The sequence below is a fragment of the Acinonyx jubatus genome, chromosome C2 (assembly GCF_027475565.1).
Source record: "Acinonyx jubatus isolate Ajub_Pintada_27869175 chromosome C2, VMU_Ajub_asm_v1.0, whole genome shotgun sequence".
Lineage (NCBI taxonomy): Eukaryota > Metazoa > Chordata > Mammalia > Carnivora > Felidae > Acinonyx > Acinonyx jubatus.
This window is the reverse complement of record NC_069384.1, coordinates 13,625,250-13,639,437: the sequence shown is the minus strand read 5'-3', so window position 1 is coordinate 13,639,437 and position 14,188 is coordinate 13,625,250. Positions and strand designations below refer to the sequence as shown.

General features: G+C 42.8%; 1 protein-coding gene across 6 annotated transcripts in view; it reads right to left on the bottom strand.

The window, feature by feature from the left end:
• Positions 1–14,188, bottom strand: part of TIAM1 (TIAM Rac1 associated GEF 1) — a 205,277-nt gene that overhangs the window by 78,972 nt on the left and 112,117 nt on the right. For 5 of the 6 annotated variants that reach the window (XM_015075395.3, XM_027041731.2, XM_053220641.1 and 2 more), the window contains 3 exons: positions 10,899–11,045; positions 8,448–8,522; positions 5,541–5,711 (listed from right to left, as the gene is read on the bottom strand). In XM_015075395.3, coding sequence (XP_014930881.1) covers positions 5,541–5,711; positions 8,448–8,522; positions 10,899–11,045 — 393 coding nt within the window. The remainder of the gene's footprint in view (positions 1–5,540; positions 5,712–8,447; positions 8,523–10,898; positions 11,046–14,188) is intronic. The other variant, XM_053220639.1, reaches the window with a different exon arrangement.

Genomic DNA, 14,188 nt, shown 5'->3' with positions numbered 1-14,188 from the left:
TTCACAACAAAGCTCTACTGGTGAGAATTATTGCAATATAAGTGAAAATTAATCTTTTGCTGGCTTAATCCTCTTTCTACCTACCCTGATCCCCCCCCCCGAATTTTAAAGGCTAAACTAAGAAAATTCCGATAATTATTCCAATAATAGTCATTCAGTCCCATCTAACGAAATCTTAAGTGTACCAGATGCTGTGTGAAACACTGCAGATATAAAAATTAATAAAACATAAATGCAGCCTTCAACCGTGTGTGTGGCTGTGGGGAAGAGGGGGGCAGAAAACAGAAGATGGGGCGGTGGTGGCTTTGCTTTTTAAATAAATATATATGCAACAGGGGTGCCTGGGTGGCTCGGTCGGTTGGGCATCCGACTTCAGCTCAGGTCATGATCTCACGGTATGTGGGTTTGAGCCCCGCGTCGGGCTCTGTGCTGACAGCTGGGAGCCTGTAGCCTGCTTCAGATTCTGAATCTCCCTCTCTCTCTGCCCCTCCCGTGCTCATGCTCTGTCTCCCTCCCCAAAATAAATAAACATTAAAAATGTTTTTAAAAAAATACATGCAACATAGGCATCCTGCATTATTACAAAAGCACATTTCCAGAAAGTGGAAATGAGTTCGTTCTGAGCACCTAGGAGAATGATAAAGAAGTTTTCTACCCTGCATCCTCTCCTGAGTAAAGTGATAGTTGGAAACCCGCTGTGTGACCACAGATACTGCTGAGCCAACACATTCCCACGTACCTGACTTTCAGGCTGTCAATGTCTGTATTACGGAGGTCAAATGCTCAGGGTCTGACAGACCCAGATGGATGGTCTCTAAGGTAATAAGAATGATTATGGGTAATCCCAAGAAGCATATAACAGGGAAGCTTTTGTTGGTTTTTTTGTCTGTTTTTGTTTTGAGAAAGAGAGAGAGAGAGAGAGAGAGAGCATGCATGCATGGGGAGGGGCGGGGGGGGGGGGGAGAGACAGACAGACAGACAGACAGAGGGAAAGAAAATCTTAAGCGGGCTCCAAGCTGAGCGTAGAGACCACCACAGGGCCCAATCTCACGACCCTGAGATTATGACCTGAGCTGAAATCAAGAGTCAGATGCTTAACTGACTGAGCCACCCAGGTGCCCCAAAACAGTGAAGTTTTACAGTGGGCTACCTATTACTTACAGGAGGGCTGCTGAGACAAACAAATGAAATAATAATATTTAGGGCAAGATGATAGGAAAAGTTTCCCTCCAGAGGCAGAAGCTGCAAATGCTTCCCACCTACCTAGGTCCTCACCGAAATCTTTCAATAGAAGAAAAAAGTTGTGTTTGCCATCTGTTTCTGACTGAGGTGGGAGGAAAAGAGTGATGAAACTTCATGGGGTCTTGGTTAACAGGAACAAATTCACTTGGCAACCTTACTGTCATCATTAATAAACACTTCGTGGACACTCTCAATAAGGCTGACACTTAAACCGTTTTCTGGACGTCAGACCCAAGGAGCAACCTCACCTAAGAAGCGTGTGGTTCCTGAACCCTCAGTGGGAGAGACAGACAGCCCCCTGTCAGGCACCAAAGATCTTAAGATGGTCCTGATGAAGAGTAGAGAGGTTCTCATCACGCCTTAAATGCTGCTGTGCTGAAACATTTATACAGATGTACAGAGAGCAAAAAATAACAGCTGTCTAGGTACCTCACTTAGAGTGACACAGCAAGGACAACAAAAGAATGGTAAATACAGCAATAGTAATGAGGCCGATTCTTGGCACCTTCCCCTCCATCATCATCTTTGTCAAACTTCTTTAAGTTACAATAATGTCTTGATAATTTTAAAAAATGAAAATGGCACATGCAACAGATAAAACTTTTAACGGTGTTACTTGCACCCAAGGAGCCCTTAGATTGGTCAGTAAACAGTTACCCTAAAAATGGGTAGTGTACCTGAGGGTCTACCATTTTGGTAAAGATTTCTCAATTACAAGCCCTCACTAGCCATGGCTGCTCTAATGTAAAGGCAAAATCCTAATGAATTAATTGATCCTGATGAATTAAATCTGATCATCAGAACTCTCAAGAAGAATTTTTTGCTCCCCAAATATCTGCAGGTTGAACAAATTTACCATGTTCACAATACATCTTTGTGCAAAAAGAATTCCAAGTATCAATGAATATGTTAACACAGCAAGTCCAAATATTTGTCCTGCTACAGACTTGTAAAACATTCAAGAGAAAACTTCCTAATTCAAGAGAAACTCAGGGAAAAATTTAAGTGGTACCAATTTGTGTTCCAATATGCATTTGCTTAAGTTACTCAGAGAGCATTTAATTCATTTTGAGGCAATGTAGCCACAAGTTATACCAGAAGATAAAAATACCATAGAACAAGTATTAGTTTAGTTGGCATATATTTTCTTTTAATTTGCATCCACTTCAAAGGATGAAATAGCAAACACAATGTACTTTTTTTCCCCCAATAAATAGTTTGAGCCAATTACAAGAGATAATAACATGATCTTTTAATCCATCAGGGTTTTCTCTTCCAATTCAGTCAAACTTCTTGGGGAAACATAAAAGTTACCACATATAGAAATCCATGCAAACACACACACACACACACACACACACACACACACACACACACAAGTGCTATTGCAGAATTTCCAAAGATTGATCTTCCTCTTCAAGGTGACCTTTCTTTTTTTTTAATGCCAATGGTTTTTAGAATAATCAAAAAGTCATAGGCCAATACAGTGATGGCATGAAATAAAACTCATCCCATGGTCACACATGAATTGTATCAGTGAGTATGAATGAATGAATTTTTTGCAATTATTTTGGTAATTGCAATGATCAGAATATATTGAAAACCCACAGGCCAACGTGGTTACCTGCTATAGTTAGCAACAATCATTTTCGTAACATCTATAACATGAACTGTACATGAAATGTAGATCTTGAAACATTTACTATACCAGAACTTGACTGGTGCTCGGATGGCAGATGACAAACTGATGTGAAAGGATGTGGATCAGATAGAATAGGAAAAAGAATGAGCTGAATGCAAGAGACAGAAGAAAGAGATTGATTATTAAATATTAGAAAAAGCATCCATCACCGACGTTGAGAATGACAATAAAGAAATAAAAGACAGACATTCTGACAATCACCTTTTTTTTCAGTCCCTCCTCCTCCAAAGAGAAAAACACTCACCACTAATTAGATCATTAATAACATGTGGCACTGTTACCCCATTATCTCTTTCCCTCTTAAGAATAAAATTGGCTCCACTAATTACAATAAAGTGTTTTCCAAAGAAGGAGCCAGCTTTAGAAGGCACCTGGTTCTCAGCACACTATATAATTTATCCTACATGGGTGCTTTTCCAGAGACCATCAATTTCTTCAAGTGCATACAAAAGTTTTCCATTTTTAAACTCACGACACTTAGCTTGTTCCACACCACATTGTTTTTGTCTTTATTTCCATGTTTGGGGGAAAAGAGTTGAGGACCCAAGGGAAAATTGGGCGGGATGACCTTCTGTTGTTAGAGAGAGGGATTTGTGCCCTCACGATGCCATCAAAAACCTTTCCAGCGATAGATATGAACACTTTATGCAGGGACAGGTCCCACTTGCTGTCCAAAGATAGTCTCTAGTTGTCGTGACAATACCATTCATCATTCTCTTAGTTCCTATCAAAACAAAGCTTGAAAAGTACCTAAAATTGGGCCCATCACTATTTTCCCCACTCATTGTTCAAGTTTCCACCAATCAATGGTCACTGGAAAACTATGACCTACCCTCTGATCCCTAATTGCATCCAAGGCCAATGTACACAGGAGGCGCTTAAGCAATGCTATCCCCTTGGAAAGACCTCCAGGGTTTGGCTTTATTAAAAAAAAAAACAACAAAACACCGGAGTCCTACTTTTGACACCTTCAGCTGCAGTTCTGAGAACGACTTCCACAGCTCTGCGGAATATTAATGGGTCTCTAAAGAATCGTGCTAATCTATAAATAAAAGAATGCAGAAATCCTCAATAGACTAATTTTGTTAAGTAATTAAAATGAAAAATGTGAACAGAAATACCATTATCTTCAAAAAGCTGGAATTCACGTACATGAAGGATTCGAAGCATGTAACAGAGTATCATTTATTTTTAACACCTATGTGGGGGCTGAGTTTAGCTTTGTCCTAAAACAAATGGCCCTTCTACATTCCTTCCACATAAGGCTTATTTGAGCCAGACTGTTTCATTTCTCCCACTCATATAAAGAGCCATATTTTTTCTTTACAAAGGCCCTAGTGATTTGTTTTCTTTAAAAAATTCCGAAATTGCTGATTGCAGAATTACAGCATTGAGGTACTTGTTCTGGTAGTGAAATAGATTCAGTCTTTATAAACCATTGTGTTGAGTGAGGAGGTCCTAAAAATGTCACTGTATCCATCCAACTTCTTCTAGGACAAAATTATGACGGGAAGGTTTCTGCTTGCCCTTTAGTGGTCCTGGGGAAAGCCATCACGCTCTCTAAAAAATATATTCTGGATTCTTCTGACCCTAATGGACCATCCTTCCTGATGACCACCCTGGCGCAGGAGAGGATACAGGCTCAGAGCAACCAGGTAGATGTGGGTTCAGTCTCTCCTTTGCAACTGACTGCGTGCCACTGAGTGCTGGGCCTGGAGCTAAGGCTCTCTGAGCCTCACTTTCTCCATCTGTACAATGGGCAAACATCATTTCCTCCTCAGACTCGACAGAACTCCTAAATAAAACTAGTAGTGCTGATACTTTTGTACAAGTAAAAACAAGCACACGAAAAAGGCTCGTTTCTTTCTCTTTTCCTTCCCTCACTCCAGGCAATTCATCTGGTGCCCTTCAGGGGGGTGAAAAATAAAACCACGTTGACTTTGGAAAAGAATCGGAAGTTTCTGCAGCTTAGAAGTGACAGCAGAGAAAGTGAACTCAGGCATTTGTCACATACACACGCATAGTAAGAGGCTAATTATGTGTTTACAGGAAAGGGAACTTCCCATCACGGAGATCAAACATATTTATTTCAGTTTTTCCCTACCCATATGGCTGTGGCGTCAGTTACTGTCAAAGAGCAGGTTACACACAGTACACATAATATGATGCCACTAAACGTGTGTGTGTGTGTGTGTGTGTGTGTGTGTGCGCGCGCGCGCACAAGTTAGGCAGATGCCAGAATGTTTACGGCGATACTTCTAGACCTTGTAGGGGTGGCCTTCATTTTCTTTGCTCTTCACCCAAATTTTCTAACATTTTTGCAATGAGCATATAATTCACTTATTTCAAATCTATGAAACATGCATATTGAAAGAAGCTATTTAAAAAAAGAATCCCTCTCCTCCCAAAGCTCAAGAATTCACTTCCACTTAGTATGCATATGATCACAGAGGAAATCAAAGCTGTGAGAGGAAATGGAGGTACCCTTCGAAGCGCCTTCCTCCCTCACACGTCTCTGAATCCTCACGCGTGCCACAGATGATTCCTCTGGCCCACTCTGCTCCTCTCAAGGAGGCAACCCCCAATACCTTCATACCTTACAGATCAGCTCCAGGGTGTCCCGGGCAGTGTCCCCGGGCCGGACGACCGTCAGGGCTGGCTGATTATTTGGCAGACAGAACCACGATGGTGTGAAATACTCGTGGACCCAAATGTCACAGTCAGGATTGTGCTGGTGGACGCTGGGCAAGACCATTTCTTTCTCCCTCTACGATAAGAAATGAAGTTAGTCAGGCGGCAGTCATCAGGCTTTGCTATCCGGATTGTACATGGAGATTCACTGTCTCCACGAAAATGGCCCAGAGTGGAAATGGTAGCACTGGTCAGGGACAGAGGGGGATGTTCAGAGAGGAAACTATTGACAAAGGAGCTTTAATGGGGGAAGGAGAGATTTCTCAGATGTGAGGCAGACCTTTCACCCGGTCCACAGCATCCACAGGTGGGCATTGTGTAAGTGGGGGGGGGGGGGGGGGGAGGGTACTGAAATTTGGAAGAAGGAAAGAAATGGATCTTTCATTCAGCTCAGCTTTCTTGCTAGGATTTCCCCCACAAATCCACCTTAAACAGGGAATTCCTACAGCAAGAATATCTACCGTGTGGGTTATATGTTTCAAAAGCAACAATGAGGCCCCAAGGAAATTATTAAAGAAAAGATGATGTTCTAGCACTACACGTTTACAGGGAGCATCGTTTCTGTGCTTGCACTTGACCTCCAGCACAGCTCTGGGAGGGAGACAGTTCCGTTTCCCAGACAAGGTTCAGAGAACCTCAAAGCATGAGCTGTGTGGCCTTTTTAGGCCATTGCCACACTCCATCCTCTTCCACTACTCAGCCTGAGGGTCAAGGAGTAGTGTCATGTTTATAAGGATGGGAAAAGTTGTACTCGTTCAGCAGCTGGGATAATCCAAGCAAGCGAAGCTAAAACATTCCATAGAACAATGAAATAGGGGCCAATTTCTTTGAAATAAGCAAATAAAGAATGATGTTAGGGGAGCCTGGGTGGCTCAGTCGGCTAAGCACCCAACTCTTGGTTTTGGTGCATGATCTCACGGTCACGATCTCTTGGTTCATGGTTTTGAGCCCGGATCAGGCTCTGTGCTGACAGTGTGAAGCCTGCTTGCGATTCTCTCTCTTTCTCTGCCCCTCCCCTTCTCTCTCAACATAAATAAATACACTTAAAAAAAAAAAAAGAATGATGTCAGATTTCAGCAATGTAAAAACAATATTGATGGGCAAGATGTACTAAGACAAGACTTGATTATTGGTTTATAACCAGGCCACTGATCAGTAAATACAAATCTATAGGTTACCAAGAACAAGGCTAGTGTTACAAAATTACAAGAAACAATTTTTCAAACTAAGGCTGATAGGTGGTAACGGTCATAGCTTCTATTCAAAACAAGAATGAATCCGAGAGTGGGGGAAATATTTTTGCAAAGGCTACTAACTAAATTCAACCAAGAAGACAATTTCAGCTCTGGCTTTGAATGATGTCACTTTTGCGGATAAATTGAACCCCAAGGAAGGGATTGTCAAAAAGCAAAAAGCAATCAACTTGGCTAAATCCCATGAACTATAATTGGAATCTTTTTATTGTCCCCATGTGCCATATTAAATAAGTGCCCCTTAGCACTGGATCAACTCAAGTTTTGCATCTAAACTGCTATTTGAGATCAAGGCACTCCAGCCAAGAAGAAGAATAAAGAAATATCTCAGAGAAATGGACAAACAAAAGGGGCAGAGAAATCCAAAGGAAAAACATGTGCAGGTTCCAGGATCTGTGTGCTCTGTGCCTGGGGTCCAGGATCTGTCTGCCTGGAGAGGCTATCCCAACATTAAAAGGGAACTAGTAACAGTATGCAAGATGAGTTAGCTAACTTCAGAAATGGCTTCATTAACATCAAAAACAATGCTTGTGTTGCACGTAGGTACAGTGATTTAATTTCATCAGATTTCATCAGAGACAGAGTTTTTCAGAGAAAGGGGCACGGATGGGTATTTCCAAGGACAGCTGCATTTGTATCTACAGGGACATAATCCAGGAGTAGTTCGAGCACAAAAGTGACAACAGGCCTGTCCCTGGCCACTCCTCTCCCCTCACCCCTTCCAAAGGCCAGAACTCCCCGCTGCACTCTGTTTCAGAGGCTCCATCTCGAACACGGGGCTGGGCTACCGCTGACTGCCCCTGCTTGGTTGCACAGCAACCGAGAGCTGAACTCTCTGTCATATTGATCCTGAGCCCAAGAACCGGGGGATCATTCCAAGGTCACGTTATCAACAACAGAACCCCCTGAACAAAGAGGTTACTGGTATCACTATTAGGGTCTTTAAAGCTTGGGATGTCCATTTAAATTAGAGGCTGAAAAAAGTAGCCCAGAGGAAACAAAAATCAATATTCTTCATGGGCTTTCAATCAGAACAATGTGACCACCCCTTTTAAATCCAGGCACAAGGTTAGAACAAGTCTGTGAATCTTTAATTGAATACTTGTCTTCAGGAGGCAAAAGCATTTTTTTTTAAAAGAATATACTATCAGAACAGTTCTTTGAATTAATGGGAACAACACAGCATGTGTGGGCAGAGAGGGAGGGCAGTACGAACTCACCTCTTGGGAATGGAAGTTGTAGATAAAAGCAATTGGCAAGAACATAAGATATTCAGCTCCCCAGAACCCAAATTTCCTCTTATATTCTAGATGGAAAATGATACATCCAAATGATAAGTATTGAAAATGTTATGTTGGCAGGAGAATGTCCTTATTGTTACCAAGTTTTAAGCATAAAATGCTTGTCCACCTTTTACCCACCTGTTACATAACTTTAAAGATTTGATCATTTCAGCATTTAATACAGTCCACTTAATTTTAGGATCCCAAGAAACCAATGCATTGTGTAATGTTGACACATTCGCGGTACTTTTAGAAAAGGAATGGGTTTATTTTTACCTTGCCATCTGGAACAGTGTCATCAAATATTCCCTCTAAAGATTTCTTTACAGCATCACTTCCCTCACCGAACACCTGCATATACAAAAGTATCATCTTAAAAAGGCCTGTCGGCAAGAGGGCAAATGAAGCATGGGAAGGGGGATGGAAAATGAGCGTGGCTCTTGGAACACATGACAGAAGTCTCCAGATCCTCCTATATCAGCTCCATAAATAGGGAACGTAATTCATGGTAGCAGACCAGGAAAAACATGATCCTCTATCTGGATCACTTCCCATAACTCTAACAAACTCAAAAGAAAAAAGAAGAAGAAAAGAAAAAGTTGGCTTCTAGATCTGGATAAGTCATTTTGTTGTAAAGAAAATAAGCTTTTGCAAAAGCAATGGACTAGATTTGCTCACATTGAACAGTTTCCACAATTCCCTCACATATACAATCAGATATTCATCAACAACTAGTTTACTTTTCATACTCTGCTGAGCAGAACCTGAGACTATCCATTTATAGTGCTTTCCGTAACATCGCAGAAAAGGTTTTCTTAATTAAAGAAAAAGAAAAAAAAAAACAGAAATTTGTCTGTTCTTTGAAATTAAATGAATTCTGTTCAGTAGTCAAAATCTAAACATGTCGACAAGAGAAAGTTTTATATTCTGGCTCTAAACCAGCCAGGTACTCTAAGGATATTACACGTGATTAAGAAAAAGCCTTTCTCACGATGCAAATGAGATAGATAGAAACACACCATTTGTGTCCATTTCAGAGTCCTGAATTAACAAGTAGATTTCTGTTGGTATGCTCATGGCTAAGTAGGAAGTTTTTATAAACCCTTACTTTAAGAGACAGGAACAAGAATTGCTTCGAGGAAATGGTATCGTCCTTTGATTTTTGAAATACGTTAAAACATTCTCTTGGACCTCATTTAACTTGAGGCATCTATTTCAGCAGCCATGGACTCTGACACAAGCTGGCCCCGATAAAGTTACCACCGCATGAACCAAGGCTTGTGACAGAAAAGACGTTCAAACCCAGTTCCCAACTGCCAAGTCCTGGCATGTATTTTAGTGGGTGCTCTGAGTCACCTGCCATCACAGGAGGATTCACGCAAAACGCCACCACCACCTGCCAAAGGGAGGGGAGAAATCCTAGTGGCGAATGTCTTCCTTCTGTACGTACGTTTCGTCCAGAGACATCAAGTCTCTTGCGTGAGTGTTTTGATAAATCAGTGACCTTCCTCCACACCGTTTCTTCTTCAGGTTTACACAGAAGCAAAACCTGGTAGCAGACTTGATGCTCTGCCTTCTCCAAAGACCACAGACCAAATGGCATGAATGCTCAGTCTGAGGCTCACTTATCACCTGCTCATCTGGTCTCCTGCAACGTCCATCAGCGACACAGAATACCCACGTTTAAACAGTGAGTGTGGTGGTCAGTTAGGAACGTAGGACGTCACTTTTCAGGACTGTCTCTTCTAAATTTCAGTTCTTGTGTAAGCTAATGGCTGGAACTGTCAGAACAAACAATGAGGGATCTTTTTATCAAATTAGTCAACTGGCTTCTCACTTTGCATAAGGGCACAGAGTGAACAGGTCAAACTGGGAATCCTAGCCATGACCTCCAACATGCTCAGTGCTTCACTTTTCGGCCACCATAACCCATGAATCCAACATTCTCCTTCTCCTGAAAAGACCAAGACCCATGTTCCTTCAGTCCCTAAAATATGAGCAAGCAGTCCCGGAGCCACTTGCTTCACAAAGCCAAAGAAGAATGACAATGACAATGGAGAGAAGTTCCTAGAAGTGACTCTAGCAGGATGGCGGTCTTGGCTAAAAGGGATAAAAAGGACAAGGCCACAGCATGTGGCTATCAGAGGACTGACCCTGTGGTACACCTCTCGGCGATGCCATTCGTGAGGTACCGAGATCCCCTTCGAGCCCCAGCATCTGGGTAGAAGGGCATCATGGCAGTGGTGAGGACTCTCAGACTGCTGATTTCTCATACTGGAAGACAAGGGAACTCCCCATTTCATGTCAACCCCAAAAAGCTAATGGCAGAGGAACAATCTGACCTCCCCGGAGGCCACCTTTGATCCAACGCCAGAAGCAGCTTAAAAAGCCCTGTGCTCAGGTGCCCACTTGGCTTCATCAACAAGCCCCGCTTTTTTCCGAAGACTCAGGATGAATTGTGCACTTTCAGGAGGTGTGTAATTAGCCAGGGTTTGCAAAGGATGCAGGTGGGAGACTGGAGCTTGGTGATAGACTAATAGCAGAGTTCAAAGTCATGAGTACACATTAGCTATTAAAAGCGTCTAGTACAACCAACGTCTTTGTGTCAGTGAGCTGATTCGAAATACCACCCAGTACCAATAAATCACCACACATGCACATGCATCCCAAGTTGAGGTGGCCATGGAAGCAATCTGTGCCTGCTCTTTTGCCCACCCTGGAACCCACCTGGTTGATGCTGGGGCGTCCCTGCTTCTTTTTGGAGGTAGTGTCCAGACCCCAAAGGGAAGAAAACCTGCTCCTTCGCTTGCTTGCGGATCTGGACATGGCCTGAGTACGACGTCTCACTCCGGTCTCACCAGTGCGTGCTGCCACCTGAGGTCGTCGAGGAACAGCATCGACAAGAGAAATGCGTCAGGACCGCTCACCTCTTCCTCAAGGTTCCTACTAAGTTACACGCCCAGGAAGCATCCCTCTACTTGCTAGAGGGATGCTGCCCGTTCGTGAATGACTTAATAAAGCCAGTTACATCTTCAAATTCATAAAAATTTTAAAAAAGACCAACCATACCTCCATCATGCCAGCCCATCACCAAAGCATTTAATCTGTGACTCCCATATATTGGGACTTCGAGGGCCCTTCATGGAGTCCAAATATAATTGAAAGGTTGGCAAACTCAACCACTGTCTGAAACCATCAGGAAAACAGTAATATATAAAATAACAATAGGATGCGTATGTAATGTTTCCAAGAATTCAATGCCCTTCTGGTCACAGGATTGAACTCTAGCAGCAAGTTGAGCTAACCATACGATCTTGAGATTCTCCCTAAATGCTCTAGAGCTGTTTCTACATTCTAGAAGAATGGTGTCTGAGTGTCGGCAAAAATAGCGAAAACAATACCTCTTGGTTCCTGTGATTCCACATGAAATCTAAGTGTACCAATTCTTCTATTTAGTTTTCTCAGAACGACACAATTTCCTTCATAGGGAAGTGATGGTTGTCCCCCTATATCATCATTCTCCCTCTAGCTCAGTCAGAGAAACCCCCACACGTAGCTGAGCACATGACTACCCAACGCTGACTTATTTTCCTTTGTAGCAGGACATGGGCCTGTGACTAACTTCCAGTCAACGGGAGCTAAGCAGAAGGGCTATTTGTCATCTCCAGGAACCGTCCTTAAGAGGAGGGAGGGATCTCCATTATCTTTCACTTCTCTCCTTCCTGACAAAGGAAGGTCCGTGGGTTCACTCTTCTAGGACATTCAGACAGAACCCTTTTCACGGTTTTTAGAACAAGAAGATGGACGGGACCCAAGTCCGGGAAAATGGTGAAGCCACCTTATTAGCCTTCCATGTCCCATGTTTAGATACAAGGGAATAAAAGTTCTATTTTGTTTAAAAAAAAAAAAGCCGTGGGGAGCAGGAGCTCCACTCTGTTGAGATATTTGCAAGATGCCAACAGCCCAGACAAATATTTCAGAGAGGAACACCCCAAGTTCAAATCTGCTTCTATACAAACTGCTCAAGTAGACACTGAATCTCTGTGAGGATCCCACAAAGTCCTTCCCAGGCCAACATTCGTGCTTGCAGTGTATCCATAGGTTAAAAGCAAAGTCCCAGGAACTTGAGGGAACTTCTGCCAGGAAATCTCAATAGGCCACCCACAGGCTCTCCTTTCAAATAAGAGAGTGCCAGGAGGCACAGCGAGTCAGACTTGAAATGAAACCTCCCCACCCGTCCTTTGTTGCTGGGGATGAGTCTTGGAACCTACTTGTCACAGATTCCCACACGGGCAACTCCCAGTGTGGTGGGTGCCAACTGGCATCAGACTGGGGGATGAAACCCCGTTGGGGAACAAGAGGGGCCCCCCAGCTGTCAGCACGTTGGTTAGAAGGCACGCCTCTCTGGGGTTTTCAGCACTGACAGGGTAAATACCCTGGACGCTCCATGGGTAGACTGGCAAAGACACTAAAAACAGGAATCAGAACAGCTTCCCTGCAAAGGTATTAGATAGAGGGGGGAAGATTTTGGTCCCAAATGAAGACAGGAAGATGAGGAAGCGGTCTTATATTTTCCGAGCTTGAGGCATGTAAAAACGCAGCATCCAACACCACGTTAGAGAAAGAGGTCTAGACTAGGATTGTGCTCAAGGGGATGAGGGGGACAAAATCACAGACCAAAAGACACGTGTTTACTTTAAATAGATACACATTTTCTCTTCCCTATTTTCATCACTTTCTGAGTCAAAGGTAAACAAAAGCTGCAAAAGGAATAAATTATAATGTGCTGACATACATACACGCACACATGACGATTTCAGTATCAGATAAGCTTATCATCACAAAATGAGGCTAGGAACCACTAAACAAGTGGTGTGAAAGTTAAAAGTCTGAGAGGAAACAAAAATGCCTATTCGGTCTCATTATTTGTATATCTACTTATAAATAGACAAATCTATCTGTAGATACACAGACACCTACAGGCAGTCATATACAAATATATGGCTGTTGTATCACTGTTTATATATATATATGTATTATTACCTTGTTCACTTCCTTCATAGCATACATCAATACCTGCACCTACCCTGTCTATTTAACTGCTTACTCATTTATTATGCATCTCCCCCCATAAGAATCTCCAATAGGAAAAGAACTCTGAGTTGTTTGCTGCTATAAGAAGAATAAATGACATATGCCAGGCCTCACATGTATTTGCTGATTCAATGAATAAAATACATAAACCAACATCACAAAGCAAAAGCAGAGGGAAGCCTGGGTGGCTCAACTGGTTAAGTGGCCGACTTTGGCTCAGGTCATGGTTTTGTGTTTCATGAGTTCGAGCCCCACGTTAGACTCAGTGCTAACGGCTAGGAGCCTGGAACCCGCTTTGGATTCTGTATCTCCCCCTCCCTCCCCCTCCCCTGCTCCTGCTCTGTCTCAGTCTCTCTCTCTCTCAAAAATAAGTAAACATAAAAAAAAAAAAAAGCAAAAGCAGAGATCCTACATATAACATGGTCACAACAGTAATTCTTTACAATTTTAGAAAGACAGAGTCCAGCAGAGAAACTTACACAACGTAAATGTTCTCAGTTACTGGCTGACCAGTTGGTTGAGTCTGTTTAACAAATGGGCCCTTCACTAGGGGTTCTCACAGTAACTATGCTGCACTGCTGGGGGCCCTGTAAACTGCAAAAGTAACTGCTACCCCCAACACAATAATGACTCAAAATAAGCAAAGGGATTTACGGGGGGGGGGGGGGGGGGGGGGAAGCTGGCAAAAGAACTAGCAGACAAGAGCTCAAGAGTTTCTCAATGATCTTTGCCCAGACAATGCCTCCCTTTGTGGCCAGAACCTGATTACTCTATCATTCTGCTCATCTGTGCAAACAAGAACAATGATAACCTTCTTTCAAAGAGTACAGCGGGGACCCTTCAGTTAATTACTGCAAATCACTGAGCATTATGGGAAGCCCTCCTGGTGAATGGGGCTTAAATTGTAGCCCAAATCTCCCCGC